Below are 18,779 nucleotides of genomic sequence, written 5' to 3'. Positions count from 1 at the left end.
TGCTGTGGAATCTATTCACAAGGTGAGGAATCAACTGGCAGATGTATCCATCAGAAGAACAAGTTACTTACCTTCGGTAACGCTTTTTCTGGTGGATACAGTATCTGCCTGTGGATTCCTCACTGACCCACCCGCCTCCCCGTTGTCCATCCTTCTATACCAGTGACTCTATGCCTGTAATTCTTTTGATGGGTTTCAATTGTGTTTATCACTGTCAAAGGCATTATGTTATTTCTTCTGCTTTGTTGTTTATTTTCCACACTGAGTGTGTTGATATGCATATTGTGTACTGTGTATACTGTTTATGTACATATTGCTGTCCGTCCGTGTGCCTCGAAGGCACGGAAAAAAGGGGCGGAACTGACGTCATCACGCCGACGAGGTCCTCTTATGGAGCCGGTGACGTCAGCGGAGTCGCGAGCGGAGCAGTGTCTCTGTGATGTCGTCTTCGGCCTCATCGGCGTGGACTGCTACAAAAGTTTCCGAATGTTGCTGGCGCAAGGGATATTCACAAAGTGAGGAATCCACAGGCAGATACTGTATCCACCAGAAAAAGCGTTACCGAAGGTAAGTAACTTGTTCGTTTCGAACCATTGTAACCGCCCCCCAGCCAGTAGAATTGAATCCCTTATTGAATGCTCACAGACAGGTTTCCTGAGCCTCCTGATGCTGAAGAATGGGTGAGGGCACAAAAATATCCTACATGGAGGAAGGGCCAGTGATGGTGAACACTTAGATTGGACGATGCTGCAGCTCTATGACCCAGATCTTGGCAGCTGTAGTTCAGGGACCTTGTTGCTTCTGATTGACGTTCGTCTTCTGGGGACTTTTCTTATGTGGGTCTTCAAGTTAGCTGGGCCTTGTGCAGGGAGTCTTGTTGATCAGGTTGGTTATTCCTTGCATACCCAGCCAGGAGGCAGTTGTTCTGTCTTTCCAGAGGTCGCAGAATGTTGGCTTCTCGCAAGCTTGTATGACTTAGGCCCAGTGTAGGGTGAGGTACCAATTCAGCAAAGATTATATTGCTGGTCCTGTATCTTCTGTCCAGCACCGGTCTGCAGGACTCCTGTGTGCCAAGAAAACAAAGGTAAACCAACTGCAGGATGAGCGGTCCAATATTAACTCCCTCTGCTGGTCGGGATACCAGGACCAACCAGAGGGTATCCAACATTCGAATGTTTGAGTTTCTCAACCCCTGGAGAAGCATCCTGTCTGTCTTTCTGTCTTGATGGCCAGATTCACAAGAGTTTAAGCCTCAAATCCCAAATCCACAGTCCTACAATTCTGACTAGTCATGTTGTTGTATATTTAAATTCCACTGCACCCAGGCCTCAAAGTGCTCCCGTTGGAAAGGGAATATGAATTTCACAAAATTACGGAGAATATACACTTCAAAGGCAAAGGGAATTGGCTTGAAACCTCCCCTGATCCAGCAGGCACAACCTTTTTCAAAGACGGACAGCAGGAATAGTGTGAATGCTGTCGGGGATGAACACTAAATGGACCTCTCCATTTTCCAGTCCACCTGTGTAACACCCACCTTACATTCATGTTTCACATATGTTGTCCATTTGGAGGGGCGTATACAGTGGGCTAGTTCATAGCTAGGATCCATGTTATTTGTCTCCTTTGTGAACAAGATATGAGCTTCAGTGGATTTCCCCTACTTTTCCCTAGGTTCTCAATCACAATTTACCATGTCTTGATTACCAATTCATTTTCTAATAAGTTATTGTCAAAAAAGCTGTAGGCTGGCAATCCCTCTTCCCTCCTTTGTGCTGTTCTTGTAGTAAGGGATGCAGGGCTTCAAACTGAGGAAGATCGGAAAGCTTTGGTCTTGTTGCCTACTTTTTCTGATACTCCTAGAAGCGCCAGTACCTTGAGAAAGGAGTGGGAATGAGTGAGTATTGTGGACTTTGTTCTTCTCTGATTTACTCCTTTCACAGACCATTGTACAGTGACCTGCCTTAGTAACTTGCACAGATCTCCTGAACTAGCATCGCCTGAAGTCTCATTTAGTATTCATCCCTGTGTGCACTTTTATGCTATCTATGATATACAGGCCTTTGTCTCGTTTTGTGGCATTTAAAGGATGCAGGGCTCTTTAAAACCTGTTGGTGAACTCCATGACCAAGCATTACTGAGAACTGCATGTTGGTTGTGGTTTATATTTTAGCACATAGTACAAAAGCCACTCTTGCAAGAAAGCATGAAAGCTGAGAGGGCTGTTCACTGTTAACCTCGGTTTTGAATGTTGAACTGCCTGCTACAGAAGGACTGGCCCAGTGTCTCCTCCTCCCATGCTTCACCATGGAAATATGAGTTGGACCAGTAAATTAGCATGTGCACAATTACATCTTTGCAACTGTCTCCAGTATGGCAGTGTTATAGCTCTGTAAGTCTGTCTCCATTTTACATGAGGGGCATCGCCTGGTCCATATGTGGGACCTTTGTGATTGTGCGCTGGTTCTCTCCTCGTATCTCTCTGTAGGGGCGCAGTTGTCCTTATAAGCTCCTCTGTATAGTCTGTGGACATTACTTGGAATGTACTTAGCCACACCTCTTTGGGGGGGGTGAGGCGGGGTGAAAGAGTGGGGGTGCTCTGCCTGTTGTATGCTATTTCATTTGCCTCTGTGCTTGCATTATCTCAAGGTTTTTCTGTTAGCAAGATCAACATGAGATGAGCTGCAGTGATCTCTCTACTATCACCAGCCTCTCTTTCTGGTTCTTTATGACTGTTTTTATCCTCTGTTCCCCGGGGATACGTTCCTTGGCTGCTGTTGCTGTTTTTATCTCCTACCCCTGTAGACACTGTAATTGTAGACCCAGGGGGATGACTTGTGTTGCTAGTGCAGATTTTGCGCTTTCTCTTCTAATTGGCCCTTTTTCTCCTAACAGACGACAGCGTGGATTGAAGCATGGCAGTTCTGTATACAGGGCTTTGCTGGATTCTCTGGATGTGACAGAGGGCCGTGCTAGCCTCCAATTGATGAATGAGGCCAACAAGGTGAGAGGCTAAGAAGCTAAATTGGGGGATAAAGTGGTTGCTCACTGTGTCTGGGGTACAGAGGATGCTTTGAGCTCCTACATTGTAAAGGACGCAAGGAATCCAGATTCGTGAATGAGCATCAAATCAGTAGGTGAATCGATTTGAACAGTCTGAATGTGACAGGCTACTGAGCAGACAAAAAAGAGATTGCACTGCCTACAATGTCAGGCTACTGAGAAGACAAAAAAAGGCAACCGACCACCAAAATGTTGGGGTCTGTGGGCAAGGATGGTATCTGATCAAAGGGAAAGGAAAATCTGCCTGCCCTAGAAGAGCAGGAAATGTGATGATGCCAACAGAGAAGAGCACTACTTGGGAAGCAAAGGCTGTAAAGCGCATGGATGGACCTCTAGGGAGGGAGGCTATTGAGGGCCTCTATCCCATAATTTCTCCCTCTACACTTTTAATTACTACTTTTGCCGTTGACTGACCCTAGTGTCCTTCCTGTATCTGCTTTCAGATCCCATTGCTGCTGGAAGTTTACAGTTTGAAAGGGAACATGACACGCTTCAGAATTAATGAGTTAAATCCTCTGAGGCCACGATACGAAGTTCCTGATGTCCTGATTGAAGACCCTCAAACATTGCAGTAAGTGGCCTGCCATATTTCCTGCTTGTATATAGTCTGTGCCTTGTAGTTGAATCGCAGTGTAAGCATATAGACTGCTGTAGGATGCACTATTTTAATAATCTAGCCATTCAACCATGTGATGCTTTTGTCACCTGAATAGGCATCTCTTACCCATCTAAACAGATTTTGAAGACCATACAAGCCATAAAGTTATTTTTCCAGTCAGACAGATTTGCAAACAGCACAGTTGACAAGCCTTTGAGCTCGGGATATTCATGCACAGATTTCTGCTCAACATAGCCTGTTTAAATGCACAGCATCAGGAGGGTGCAACATCCTATTTATGGGAACCTCATTTTACCTATAGGAGCAGTATATATGAAGTACACTTGTACAGTTTGTGAATTATATATATATATTTTGTATTGACTTTCAATTGATAACCCCAATTAAACAATGACCACCTGAACAAGCCCTCCATTGTTAAGCGAGGAAGTATGTTACAGGCATATCTTCTGTTCATTCTTATGCTCTGCTGTTGGAGGCCTGTAGAGGCTGGGGTTGAGTGAAGGGCTGCAAAGTTTCTGATCTGTTTGTCCCTTCACCCTTGTCCCCTCAGGCTGACCGTCACTGGCAAAGACGAGGAGAGTGTAGAGCTTTCCCTGGGTGGTAACTACCACAAGCTCATCATCACAGCCAAGCCTTTCCGCATGGACCTGCTTGCTGGCAGGGACCTGGTGCTCAGTGTTAATTCTCGTGGTCTGCTGATGTTTGAGCATCTACGCAAGAGGAAGGATTCGTGAGTAGCATGGCAGCGCAACTTGAGCAAGGGGGTGGAGGTTAGAGGGTGTGAAGCAGTGGTGTGAAAGCTTGATTAAATGTGTTGTATGTAGGAAAATACAGTTCCATCCATTTTCTGCTGGTGACTCCATATGAAGTTGTGCAAGAATGTTCTCTCGGGGATCTCTGAGCCTTGTGCTCCATTAAGTACCCCTGATTCTTAGATCTAAGGCACAACATGTGTGAACTTCTATAACGTCCCATGCTTCTTATTATATTCCTCCATCATCAGGCAATTTGAAGGAGTTCCCTTAGTCAGTAGTGACATTGTAAGCCCCATCGTTTTATTTGTACACAGATAATGGTGACTATCTTTAACACCCTGCTCCTGAAAAACTTATCCTCAGTTTCCCTGTTTTTTAAACTTACTTAGTGTTTGGTGAGGCAATCGATGATTGGCTGCTGATTTGTGACTACAGAAGATGCCCTGCCTGGAGAACCGTTATTAAAGGAGAAACACCACCTTCTTCCTCCTGAGTGGAGTCCTCAGTGGGATTGCAAGCTGGTTAGAAGAGCAAACAGTTTTCCAAAGGGAGGAAGTCACAAAGTAAAGATGAGGCTTGGGAGAGAGGTTCTAAGAATAGAGTGCATCGCTTTAAGCATCTGTCTGGAATAGAGCAATCTAGGCCTTTCAGAATGTATTGGACATGAACTCTTGGTGAATCGAGGTGTATAAACAGTCAAACAATATCTGAGGTGTATCTTCCTAAATATAGACATGTACTACGTAAATATTAATTTAGCATGAATATTGTTGCTGTGGGTGTCGCATGTAGTTGAGTTGCTCTCCATCAGCAAGTTCTATGCCTTACTCACTGGCATCTGAGATCTTTTGTACATGTGAGTCAGTAATGTATCAGTGCCCAGCTCCAGATATTTAGCCACACTGTAGCTGTATCTAAAAATAGACATTTGCGGTAACCAAATATCCACAAGTCTGCAATCTGTCAAATATTGAATCGTATGTAAAAAGATTGCTATTTGCAGTAATCCACATTAACAGCTTAATTTATTGGGGTAGATCAGTGGCTGGATTACTTATGGGGATGAAAGTAAGGCTGCTTGGCATGTGGGCCACAAAAGGCAAGGCTGTTAGACCTTCCCCCAACACTTCCACATCCCCCTGCTCCTGCAACTCCCCACCTTTTTTCTCCTATTGCACAGGCTTCAACTTGAACATACCTGGATTAATTCCTTCTTTTTTGTGCTCTTCTGGCTGATTGTGCACCTCTCCAAGCTAAGGCAGCCCAATGTGCAAGGACTCTGAGAAGAGGCGGGATCTCCGTGTGATAATTTACATTCTCTTCGTTCAATCGGCACATTTAAATGTGTTTATGGTAATGTTTGGAAAGAAGGCACTTTAGTTACAAAGCAGTGGAACATTAATTAACAGCGACAGAACGGGTTCATAGATCAATGGTGAACGGGTGGCTCTACGACAAGACCATTTACATTCCACAAATCGCATTCTTTTTTTTTTTTCTTTATATTCCACAGATTTACAATTTCAGCGTAGCAGGAGTGTGGTGGTTTCCTTGATCACATACTGTTGGTGCTAAAGCCAGTTCAGAACTGTAGGAAGCTGGCTCTGTATATACTATATCAAAGGAAGGTATAGTGTACACAGAGTCCAGTGAATCCCCAGAGGTATAGCAAGCAGATTAACTAATTTGAAGACTCCAAGTTACTTTTGTTGCATTACACAACAGGATCAACATAGGACACATTTCCGATAAAAGACCCATTATGGAGGAAAAAGCAGTGTTAAGTGTATAGGTAAGTAAACTGTTCTGGTAACTGAGTTTTGGGATGTAGAACCAAGGTTAATTTCAGCACTCAAAGTGCACCACAGCGGCACTAGGGCGGCCGGGTGCAAAGTGCAGGGTGCCAGTGTGGCTAGCGGGCACCCCAGTTGGTGGCTGCTCACAGGCGGGCCACCCAGTTTTGGGAGACCAGTTTCTAGGGTTAAGGTGGGGGCAAAGGGGGTCCTAAGTTAGCCCTAAGTTAGCACCAAGACTACACCACCAGCAACACTGGGATGGCTGTGTGCAGAGTGCTCGGATTGTGTTGGGAGCCCAATGCAGTCCTATGGGGGTTGTCCTCTTTGGATTTCGGCTGCAGGCTCTGTCCAGAAAGTCTTCCGGGAGGAACCAACAGCTGGGCAGGTATGTAGAGATGTCCCTCGACGTTGGGACACCTCGGGATTGGGTCATCAGGACTCTGGATTGGAGATAGCAGGGGTGCCTTTTGACGTCGGGGAATTTGCTTACCGCTCTGCTGGCAGTGGAGGTGGATCGTCGTGAAGAGGCTGCAGACACGGAACCTTAGATGTGACCACCCTTGATGGTTTGGAGGTCAGAATTGCTGGGGGACCACTTGGGGTCCCACTGCAGGACCGATGGACCCTCGGGACAAGTCATGGATGATTGGTGCAGAGGTACGTCCTGGAGCAGGGTTTCTTGGTACCGCTGGAACTGGATCTTCTGTGCACAGGGCCGCTGTCCTTGGGAGTTTTAAGTCTTTGTTGAAGTTGGGGATCAGTCCTCTCCAAATCTGGAGGTTGTTGATCCTTTTTGGAGAAGTCGTATTCTATGGAGCTGCAGGCAGGCCTGTAGAGCTGGGGCCAAGTTAATTGGGCCTGGAGTCTTCACTGATGCGACGTCTTTGGGATTCCAATCTTCTTAAGTTGTCAAACTCCCTGGCTGGGTATGGGCTGCCCCCTAAATACTGTATCTAGGGGGCGTTTTTAGGAGTATTGAGGCAGTAGCCAGTGGGCTACTAACCTTAAGTTGACTACACCCTTGGTGTGCTCACCCCACGTTGGGGAGTGGACACAATACCTAACCCTGGTTTAAGGTGCCTGCCATCTGCAAGACGGTGGACATTGCAGAGTGGGCTTCACCTCGCCTCACCCACCTGAGGGGGTGGGGTTGGCGGAGGTGGACACACCTTCTGGGCTGTTCTAATTTTTCCCGCCTGAACTCTTGCCAAAAAGGAGGTGACAGAGGAAGGGGGCCTGCTCCTGATAGCAGAAGATGCTGGCGGGTTGCGTTGCAATGACGGCAAGGTCTTTGAAGTTCCCTTGCCACAGATGGCTCTTCCTGACCTGGGGAAGGCGTAAACACCTCCGCCCAGGGAACGCAGGCTCCCGCCCCAGGGGTCCAGGAACTTGTCTCGCGGTGGCAGGCTGGTGTTCACCAGTCAGGAACCCAACAGTGGTTGGTTTGGTTCAGGAGTCCCATCTAGAAGGGACTCATGAGTGCAGGGAATAATTAATCCGACACTGGAATCCGTGCATGTTTATTATTCTGAGATGTTTGATACCAAACATCCCATGATTCAGTAAAGGCATTATGGTGCTAGGAAACTTGTAATGACCAGTTTCCAGACCATATACTCTGGATGGCTTTACTGGGCACTTATAATATCAAAGAATGGCCTAAGATATTATAGCAACCTGTCTGCTCATGCCAATAGGTCCTCACATGAAGTATAGGGCCCCTTGTCTTAAGGGTGACTTACCTAGGCCTCATGCAGGCATGGCACATAGGTATGTATGCCATGTCAACTCTTCACTTTTAGCTGCACCACAACATGCAGGCTGCAATGGCAGTGGTGCATGTTAGTGGTGAGGGGTATCTGAGGGTGGCATAATGCATCCTTCAGCCCTCAGAAACCTTTCTCTGGCTACCATCTCCCTGGTACTATAGGTACTCCGTACAAGGGACGTACAGGTAGGCTAGTGTTGTGCCAAGTGTGTAAACCATGGTACAGGTTTTAGGAAAATAACTCCGGCTCTGCATACCTGATTGGCAGGACCCATGGCACACTCAGTCAAAGTGCATCAGAAATCTGGTAAAAAGTGGGTCAGTTACTGCAACAGAAACCCAGTTTCCTACAAGAACAAATTGCCCCTGGCTTCAGGGACACAACTTTGCTACCCTTCTTCCTTGATCAGGAGATTGGTGCCTGAAGAGTCGTGGGAGATGGCAAGTGCGCTGCAACAGTGTATTGTCCCACTAGTGTACAAGCGCACAGTGTTCTCCCCTGTACTGTTTTTGTGAGCTCTCCTTAAACCTTCAGCATCTGAAATGGATGCCAACCCTTACTGGCTTATGGGGCAGCTTTAGATGTGAAGGCACATAGCCTCATGTTAATGAAGAGTTGTCATGAAATGGCGTTTCATGTTTACAAACTCATTGCAGTGAAATGACAGCTTCTGTTTGTGAAATGCACAAAGTATTTGTTATACCACTTGAGAGGGTGTGGGTGTATTATAAGGTATGGCTGTGCAGCCTTACCGTAGAATACACTGACAAACACTATCTTGGGTCCAGTCAGGCTCATTTGTAAAACTTTAAGCTCAACCCTGGGTAGCAATGGCTTCGAGCAGCTAGGCTTGCACAAAGGAACTTAGTGTAAAGCATTTAACAGCACGAAATAACACCACAAAAAAGCGGCACAACACAAAAGAACCACAACACCAATTTATAAAAATAGATTATATTTTTATGAATTGTTAGTCCTTGAGCTAAATCCACCCAAGGGTTCCGTAGATAAAGATTTTTAAAGGTCTCATCAGTTTGCAAACTTTTGAAAACATTTGTAAAACCTATCTTGCCTACTACGGCTTAAGTGACCAAACCCGACTGGGAGAAGGGCTTGGGGGTCGATAGGGTAGATTTGGAAAGTTACCTGGCCACCAGAGGGTTTTCCAGTCCAGTTCCAAACTTTACAGCACGACCGGCATAGAATTTGATGGAGTGGTCCTGATGCTAAGGATAAAGGATGAAAAGGTGCTCCAGTTGCCGTGCGGTCTACAGGTGCCTTTGTGGTGATTCCTCTGTCCACGAGTCATGTGGGGCGACTGGCCACATAACATTTGAATTTGTAATGTGCACTTTCGGCATTCAGGGTATCTTGGCGCTAAATAATAGATGTTTATTTTTACCTAACTCAATGGTACTCATTTATTGACCACAGAAGGATGAAAGGCTGAGTGAACTCGCCGAAATTTGAACCTGTGACCATGAGGTCATCACAGGCCCCTACAGTGGACGCATTATTCCACAAAGCCATCAGACCCAACATAGATCGTGATCCCACAAAGTCCCCTTTGCGACAGTAGAAGGCCAGCTGCGGCTGTTCTACCAGTCTGCGAACACAGTGAAATCCTTTGGTGCAGGCCTGTTGTCCCTCTGGACACTGACGACACTCCAGGGTCCGGCTGACTCTGGTGCAACTTTTGGCCCACAGGTATCTGTCTCTTGGGGTGCCCAGAGGCAGTTAGCTGCAATTTTCTGAACTGGCTATCAACTTGCCAGTTTGGGTTTCTTCAGCTGTAATGTCCCTGGTGCTGTTCCAGGGTGCCATCCAACTGACCCTTGGAGCCCCTGCTTCTGGTGGGGGGGGGGGGTGACTTTTCCCTGAGTCGGGAGCCACAGGAACAGTCCTAACTTTGCTAGCTGACGGTGCAGCAGGCCGTGCAGCCTCTTTTGTGTGGCCCAGGGGCCAGTAGGGTAGTCCTCCTTCAGTCTTTGTTCCAGTTCCAATGTGATCGGAGTTTCAGGGTGACAGAGGTGCCATATTTTACCCTGGGAAAGTATTCTGAAGGGACAATGCAGTCACTAGCAAATGGGCTACCTGGAATTCCCCCCCGGGTGACGTCTTTCCAGGAATGTGTGGCACCGAACAATCCCAGAGTGCACTATTATGCCCGCTACCAATATGTCTGCACCCTTCCTCCGCTAGTAGGAGCATGTTTGCCCACCCTATAGGTGTAGATACCTGGGGTCGGGTACCCTAGAGGTGTGGCTACCATGGGAAACCGGTTTGGGCACTGATCTTCCCTCTCTGACCCTGTCTACTGGAACAAAGAGCAGCCCCTCTGGAGTGTTTTTGCCATATGCCCATCAAAGGCAGTTTCACCTTTGATGTTCACTTTTTGGACTAACACCGAGTGGCTTCCTGCAAGGGGGTGGGGGGGGGGGGGGAGGTGACACGTCTCCCTGCAACAGGCTGCTATTGTTCCTAAGCCTCGGAATCATTCACACTACTGCCTGGCAGTCAGAAAGCCATCTGTCGGCCAGTGGCCATGTGAGGCTACTGAATGAGCTGGGTCACAGTGTTGCAACTTCCTAGTTGCATTACTTTAATAGTGACATTAAATTCGACCTGGGCATCAGGTCGGGTTTAATGCTGTGGTTACTTTGATACCTTACAGAACCTAGTTAAGTAGTCCCATACAGAAGCTAGCCAGGCTGAGGTGCCAGCTGGTAACCCTGTATTAGCCAATGGGGTTACTAACTTTTCCACAGCAAAACAACAACTTAGAAGTGTTGCTGCTTAGACATATATAAAATACATACCCTACTTAATAATGTATAGTTCCCTGACTTAGGGCTCCAAAGGCCTTCCTTAGGGAAGTCATGCATATATTAAGGGAGGTGGGGGCTTTGCAATTAGTCAAATGGCAAAGTCAAATTGGCAGTATTACCATTGCCCTTCCAGTCTGCAGTGGCAGACTGGGAGTCCTTTTGCCCTTTATCACACACTGGGTGGCACAATCAGTGCTGCAATCCTGGGTGAAGACACTGCCTTGAATAGCCTTTGGACCCTTACCATATAATACTAGGGACTTATAAGTAAGTCAGTACTTGCCAACTCGGGATAGCCAATTTGACTTGCACTTGGTAAGGCGTTAGAACCCTGGCACTGAGGTCTAGTAGCATACCTTAGTGCACTGCACTCTGTAGAAAGACCAGCAGCTAGTAATCCCTCACATCCCTACTTCTACATTTTCTTTGGTGTGCAAGATATCCAGAAGTGTTGGTTCATCATTATCTGTATCAGTCTACAGAATTGCAGTGTAGTGCTGTCTGTTCTTTCAGAAGCACGTCTGTCACCCAGTACTACACCCCAGTGTAATTGCTTATTTTATGCTTGCATGTCCTGCCTTTGACACACTACAATCCAAAGCAACTGTGACCAGTCTCTGGTCTCATTGACACTTCACATGCCACTTTGACACAAGCATGCATTGAAGAGTTACCACAGCCTGCATGAGAAAATCAAAATAAAACAAAAAATACAATGGTAGATCAATCATTTATCCTGGAGCAATTGTATGTGTGGAGTTTATCTGTGTGGGTTATTACTGTATAGACTTCTCTGAGTCAAGTTAAACCTCTGTCTTGGGTCTGACACCTATCCAGACCACAGGTCTTCAAAGTGAGCCAGATAAACTCAAGTCTGAGCAGTTACCCTCAAAGAATAGTGCACATAATCCTCCCCTCCTATGGGTGATACAATCCAAGGCAGACACTTGTTGGTGTGCTTATCATACCTCTCATCTGCAACTGTAAAGCAAAACAACATCCTGGCTTTGCTTAAACAATGAATGCAGATACACAGGTGTGCAGTAATGCAGATAAAACCCCCACATACTGCGAAAGAATATCTTGAAAGTCACGAAGGAGATTAATATTCCTCCTAAACAACTTGGCCTTTACATTAAGAGTTTTGAGATCTTCAGATGTCAGTTAAAAGAACAATTGAAGTTGTTCTTGGCTGTGGTTCTTGCTTCTGCAAGAGGTGGCCTGATCATAGGGCACTTGTGTGGCCCCAGTCATCCGAGAGAGAGCAAAGTGGATCTCTTTAGTGTCACTGCCAGGACTGAAGGGAAAAGGCTGGGGTACACTGTCTGTATGGAGAGGATTAATAATATGCGTAGGCAGTAAAAGCAGGGTTCTGTGACCAGTGATTGGCCAACAGTTGCCTACAAAGCTCACATCGGAAATTCAGTTTGAAAAAGCAATATGTAAAGCTCTAGGCTGATGCAGGCTAAACTGTGGGTGAACTTTTGAAAACCCTTATTTATCTCTCCAATAAATGTACATAATTACATTTTATACGACATGCACTTTAATAAAGTTACATCCAACATTTGACTACAGGTTGGTGGAAGATGATTATATGGTACTTTTAATAGTACCTTTAAATTCAGAGGAGAAGCACCAAATGGCAAGGACATTGCGCAAGTGGGTTGTAAGTGTTGGAAGTCTGCCTTTATGCTCTTACTCCAAAAATTGTCAACCTGGGAAGGGTTAGATGTTTCATTTGGAATTAGTGGGAGGCCTAGATCTTCCTGAAGCAATACATCCACCTGTTAATGTAAAAAGCGAGCTCTCCTTTGCATCTTGATATTCGTTAATCTCTTCCCCCCCCCCCTGTCTCTAATATCCACAAGCCTTTTCCCAGACTTTGAGTAGAAAAAGGGCACATATGATTTCTCAAGCGCACCTTTGAAGAAGTGGACATGTTGTGTAGAAAGGGACCCATCAGCATTTCTGGAGAGACTGTGCAACTACACAGGTGTCCCAAAGGGACAATATTGTAAGTGCATTTGGTTTGGGTTTTTTGCGGGGGAGGACTTACTGGTGACACTATATTTCTTGTGTTACCACTGGATGATTAGTGATCTGAAAGTTGAGTAGTTTGATTCTAGCGGGGATGTCTTGAAATGGTGTACATGTCAAGTCCAGGTTCAAGCTATACACCTTCTGTTCAGAAGAGCAAATGCTGCAGATTTAACAGACTTTGGATCGATGGCCAAGTGCTCTCATGGTGTGACACCTGCTGGGATTGCTGCCATTGTGAGGGGAAAGCCAAGGACTGCTGTTAACAGTGACTCCTAATGGCTAGGGATACAACTGAAGTGAAGTTGTCACCGCTTGGGGGTTTGTCAGCCTCTTGCTGCTCTGTTGTCTTCTTGTTGTTGGAACAAGTTAAACTAAAACTCCTTTTTCTGTTTTTTTGTTTGTTCTTCCTGTGCATCCCGAACGCCTCGCCCCTTCCTTCCCGCCCCCAGTTTCTCGGATAAAGTTGGTAGCACAGTCGGTAGCATGTGGGATAAGATGAAGAGCCTTTTTTCTAGGTAACAACCCTTTCTGCCTTTCTCGCTATTCCTTTAGGGAACACCTGCTTACCCACACCTCCTGTGCACTGTTAAGCGATGGACCCTGCTCTAAGGCTTTTGCTTCCAGTGTTGATCTCCTTCCCTCCTTAGTAGTTTGCATGTCTTGGTTGGTGTGGTGTTTTTAAAAAAATAATTTTTTTTCATGTCTTCTGTAAAGCTCTGCTTTTGGGCGAAGTTCAGCTATTGTGATGGGGACATGCTAATGTGGCCCTGGAGAGGATAACACACAATTTCGACCCGGTTGATTTCATAGTTGCAAAAATTCTAAAGTAGGGTGTTTTGACATGCTTAGATTTACCTCTGCTTTCAAGCGAACGGGCCTTGTAACATGTTTGAAAACTTTATTCATTATTGAAGGTTCGTCATTTGGTTTACACCTCGTTTACTTTGATTGTTTTAACATTAAACTCCAGAAACCCAGTACCGTTTTTCCCAGATGGTTATCCAGTTAATTCTTTTCAATACAATTTAATGTAGGCTTATCAAGGCTTTTGAGGTGCTCCTTCTAAGTTGTGATGTTCCTTCATTTGTCAGCACTCCCCGTATAAGATTATTTTTCTTGAAGATTCATATCTTTTAGTTTAATGTGTGTTTTTTTTTAGTGGCTCTAACTCTATTTGTTCATTGTTGTGTTTTTTTTTTTTACCACTTTTCTTTCTGGGCATGATGGAATCTGTGTATCAAAATTAACATTGAATGCCCCAGGGAAATGGCGACTACAACCAATTATTTAGACTGAATCGTGCATAGTGTGCTTTTGTACAGCAAGGGGGACACTCTGGTAATTTATATTTTCTGTTAGACAGTAGAAATCTGTTGTGAGAAACATGAAGTTCACCACTGCTTCGGAGTACTAATTTTATTATTTCGAGCTATGCGCACCAGAGGAGATGGAACATTTCTCGGTAGAAGCTTTCCATTAGATGAGTAATTACATTCAACCCTTACTAAGTGAAGATTAAAATAATTATTTTAAAACACTGCTTGTACTAGTCTAAAGATACTGGTAAAAGGTGGAAAAACTGTTTATACCCTAGTAGAGAGCAAAGGGTCTTTCAATAGAGCCTAAAGTGCAGCTTCCAGTGTAATATCTGGAAACAAAGCAAGGGAGCCTTCTCAAAGTTTACTTTCATCCACCATCAGCATCCCACTGTGTTCTAAAGGTGATGGTCTAAAATTCAGTTCTAAGGCGCGTCAAGTTGTACCCCTGGGATGGAGATATGTTTGAATGCCTTTTCGCTAAAGGGTATTATTGCTTTAGCAGGTGTTAGTCTGAGCAAGGCAACAGATGGCTTCCTAGATATGAGTATCTAAGAGAAGTAACCGGGAATGAAAGACTTAGGTACACCTGCCTTGTTAACACCGTTCCTAATGAATATTTTTTTCTTCTTAGCTTTTTAAGTTTGGAAGGTATCTGTAATACAAAGAAATTCTTCAGTTAATTACACAGATCTCTGGTAATCAATTTCTCCTAAATTAATATATCGCAGGTTATCCTAGTAATTGGTCTCTTAAAAGGTGCCTATATAGTCTCTTTTTTTTATAATTACAGTTGCCTAGGAATTGTACTTGGACAATCAAGTAGCCTCTTTTTAGTGGGATAATGTTTCATTCATATTGTAAATGTGCATCTTTATTCTATATGGTTTGTATTTCTATGAGGTAATGATAAATGTCCACTTTGAGCCCATAATTTAGCCCAGTTTAAAACACAGGTGGTGTAGCGTGGAGGCAGCAACCCAATTGTAGCATTGTGAGAAGGGATAAACGAAAGAAAAAAGTAGGTTTTCTCCATAGGGTGTTTATATGATTACATCAGCTGCTAAACATTGGTAATTACTAGGAAGTAGTGAGGAGCGGTTTCATGTTTTCTACAGCTGTTAAACTAGTGATTGAGTATTTGTGATGGCTCAGAAGGCATTTTGTTGAACTATCATTAGAGTTTTGGTGTTAGTTATGAAGTCATTAGTCTGTTACTTTAAACAGCGTATATTGAGTGTCAATGATGGTTTGCGGTTATTAGTTTATCGCTGCTTTTATGAAGAGGGAATAAGGAAGCGTTGGGAATTACTGGTAGTTTTTTTGATGAGGAGGTAGGTTACTGACTAACTTCTGTGCTCACTAGTCCTTCAGTCATAAACATTGAGGACTGTTCTGTTGAACGGTACAGGACCAGCCAACGTAGCACTACAAAAGTTGAGCAGCTTATCATAGAAGCCAGTGTCAATGGCTCTGTCCACTCCTAAATGGTGCCCTAACCTGCTACTGTCTGCTCTTGTCTCTCTTAAATGTCCTGGGAGAGAGAAGTACACTGCCAGGCTGTATTTGAGGAATGATTAAGAGTAAACTGTCTGAGATTAAATATGTGATACCATGATAATTTACTTTGACTTCTTTTCATGTGTTTGACATGACCATTGTGCATATAACATTTCAAAACATACATTTAGAGAGTGGTAAGTGGCTTCAAGCCATGCCGTTTTACCCATACTTTGTAAGTAACCACTTTGAAGACTGACTGAACCTTTTTGATGTAGTTCAATAATATTTAGTGCTCTTCTGCAAATATAACTTTTCAAGAGTTTTCTTGCTTTACAAAAGTAGATGAGGCTTTAAAAGAAATTAAAAAAACGTTCATATCTGTTTGCAAAAAGTATGTACAACTTAATAAAACTATTCTTCATAATAACCTTCTGAGCCTGAAGTGCAGCTTTGAGCTGAAATGATTCATGGCCACTACTAAAGTCCTCTTCAACATGAAAGCTTTCCATAAGTTGAAAGCATGCTTGAGCTAATTTATTTAGAATCTCCATTCAGGTTCCACACTGTCTAGAGAGAAGATCTTCAAAGCATCTTTAGAAAAAAGTAATTCTATAAAGGTGGCGATATGGAGCCTTTTTATAGGTAATAATAGTTATCAAATAAGAGTTGCAGGAGTCCATTTTTAGAGGTCATAACTATTTATTTATTGTAAAGGAATTACTTCTGATCTGTGTAGTGGTAAAAGGTGTAGATTTTGGAACTTTGCTTGGCCACCTATTCAATCGTTCTCTTCTTGACATCTAGTTGCGGTACTGTCCAGTGGTAGGACCTCCTAAATAGCACTGAGGCTAGCATATGTAATACAGCTACATTGAAAGGTTTACTATTGATGATTAATCAGAGGTCATTGGCTGCTTGTTGAATTGCTAAAGACTAATCCAGGGAATATTGGTCCTAGCTGTGAGGTTGTTTTAAAAGGTAGCTACTATAGGAAGCTAGGCAGCCCTTCATGAATAACAAAGAGAATTGGATACCAAGAAGATAGTGGATGCCTAGTGATAGTTGGAAGTCACTTATCCTTTCTGAAGGGTTCTCTTAACATCTTGAACGCTACTTGTTAGATTGCCTACAATTACTAGATTAATACTCATTGAGATCTATATAATTTTGTTGCTCATTTTGAGAGCTGAGAGGACCTCTATTGATCACTTTGCTTTTGATGTTGTATATTTTAGTGGAGGTCCTGTTGTGAGCGGTAATATTCATGTATGAAGGTAGAAAATATTTTTGGTAGCGCGAATTTCACAGCATTTTTTTTTTTTTTTTTTGCTGGAAGGTCCTCATTGGATCATAATCCCCCTTTAGAGGAGTGCTGTCACAACACTGCGTATGCCTAAAAAAAGGCCAAGCCCGGTTGCAGAATGAGAGATTTTTCCGTTTTTAAAAAAAGTTGCAGATAAAAATATACTTTCTTGATATGAACAAATGCTGGCTGCATCATGAAAGATGCGCAGTTCATGATCTGCATCTCGCCTCATAAAGTTTGTGGGGTAGTTAGTGACAGCAGGCTTTGTTGCCAGTCAACTTTTCCTGTGCACTAGCCAATCAGTTTAATGATTTAGAGGTTTGATTTCCAGTGGGCCCCCTCTTTTCTCCTGAAACAGGTTTCTATTCCTTCCCTGTTGCCACTCTTTTGCATCTGTTGGCCCATTGTTTCTAGTGTAAGGCCTACTGATCTTGCAACCCCTTCTAACTGTCAAGTGGGTAGTATTCTCCACTTCCTTTATTAACGTTGTTTGGGAATGCCACTTGTTTAAAAAAAAAAAAAAAAAACTATTCACTCTTACATGCCTTTCTTATAACTTCTGTTACATTCCTCTTTCAGTGACTCCCAGAAGGAGACCGCTTCTGATGGGGGCTCCGAGAAGGATGGTGAGGAAGCACACACGGAAACTGAAGAAAAGATTGATAAGGTAAAAAGCTATACAGAGGCCAACACACTCTCTTCCAGTGCACATCTTCCTGGCTCCTCTGCAAATGAGAGTGAGGTGTTTTGTCCATGAGACAGAAATAACATAAACCTCTAGAGCAGGTGGAAGAGGCAGTGGATGACATTGGAAGGGGACAGATCTGCTAGCAGGGAGCTATTTAAATTAAAGCACTACAAATGATGCCACACAAGATGTTTGTTTACCCAAAATGTCACCTTTATTTAGAAATGTTCTCCCGCTCTCCTGTCAGGTTTTGAAACCATACTCTTGATGGTTGTCCTTGACTTTAAGTATTCCAATGGGAGTTTAGGTACGTCAGCAACGGGCATAATTTCTCAATTAAAATATTTTCTCGACTGAGATGACCTGTGCAGGAATGTTTGCACTTTCAGCTGTCTTGCACTAGTATGTAGTTGTGGATCAGCCACACTCTCTGATAAGGTGGGGAGCTTTGTAAATGTCACTGAAACATTACATAAGATTAAATCCATTTTTGGGTCTAGTTATATACTTTTGGTGATGTCAGGAACTGGAACTGAGCTTAGGCAAGATAAGTGGATCCTGCTGAAAAACATCAATATGGTTGGGATCTGACAAGCTTCCTTGAGACTAGATCCCACAACTGGCGACCAAGATAGCCAGATTTCTCTGTGTAACCTTTTTAATTACCGGTCCTTTTTAGGTCTCGCTCTCGAGACCTATTGTCGCCGAGATGCCTCTCAAGGGAGACAGACTGGGGCACGCGCAGTGTTGTGGTTGTGGTGATTGCTGTCTGTGAACGCGCTTCACATGAACAGCATTTGCGCGTTGTGCTCCTCTCCGGAAGACCTGCTGAGTTAATTTTAGGTCTGCAGCGTGGGGCGCCTGTCGGCATGCTGTGATAATGACCTTTTTCGCTCAGTTGCTTGGTCACTCTGCCCATAGACCGTGGAAATTCAACAGGTGTATTATCCTACGGATTTAGCACATCCTACAAAAATTCAAGAATTTTCCATTACCACTCAATTCTAAATTATGTCCATAGCCTAGATGCCAAAGGCCACGCCGAGATGCCTTTCAAGAGAGACAGACCGGGGCACGCGCAGCAATTGGG

At 44.2% G+C, this 18,779-nt stretch overlaps 1 protein-coding gene across 3 annotated transcripts in view; it reads left to right on the top strand.

Annotated features, from left to right (window-relative positions):
• Positions 1-18,779, top strand: part of GANAB (glucosidase II alpha subunit) — a 329,555-nt gene that overhangs the window by 39,845 nt on the left and 270,931 nt on the right. For 2 of the 3 annotated variants that reach the window (XM_085626077.1, XM_085626078.1), the window contains exons 3-7: positions 2,896-3,004; positions 3,507-3,634; positions 4,236-4,415; positions 13,326-13,391; positions 17,581-17,668. In XM_085626077.1, coding sequence (XP_085482203.1) covers positions 2,896-3,004; positions 3,507-3,634; positions 4,236-4,415; positions 13,326-13,391; positions 17,581-17,668 — 571 coding nt within the window. The remainder of the gene's footprint in view (positions 1-2,895; positions 3,005-3,506; positions 3,635-4,235; positions 4,416-13,325; positions 13,392-17,580; positions 17,669-18,779) is intronic. The other variant, XM_085626079.1, reaches the window with a different exon arrangement.

The sequence above is a fragment of the Triturus cristatus genome, chromosome 9, assembly GCF_964204655.1.
Source record: "Triturus cristatus chromosome 9, aTriCri1.1, whole genome shotgun sequence".
Taxonomy (NCBI): domain Eukaryota; kingdom Metazoa; phylum Chordata; class Amphibia; order Caudata; family Salamandridae; genus Triturus; species Triturus cristatus.
Note: the sequence above shows the minus strand (reverse complement) of the source record. Positions and strands in the feature narration are given on the sequence as shown.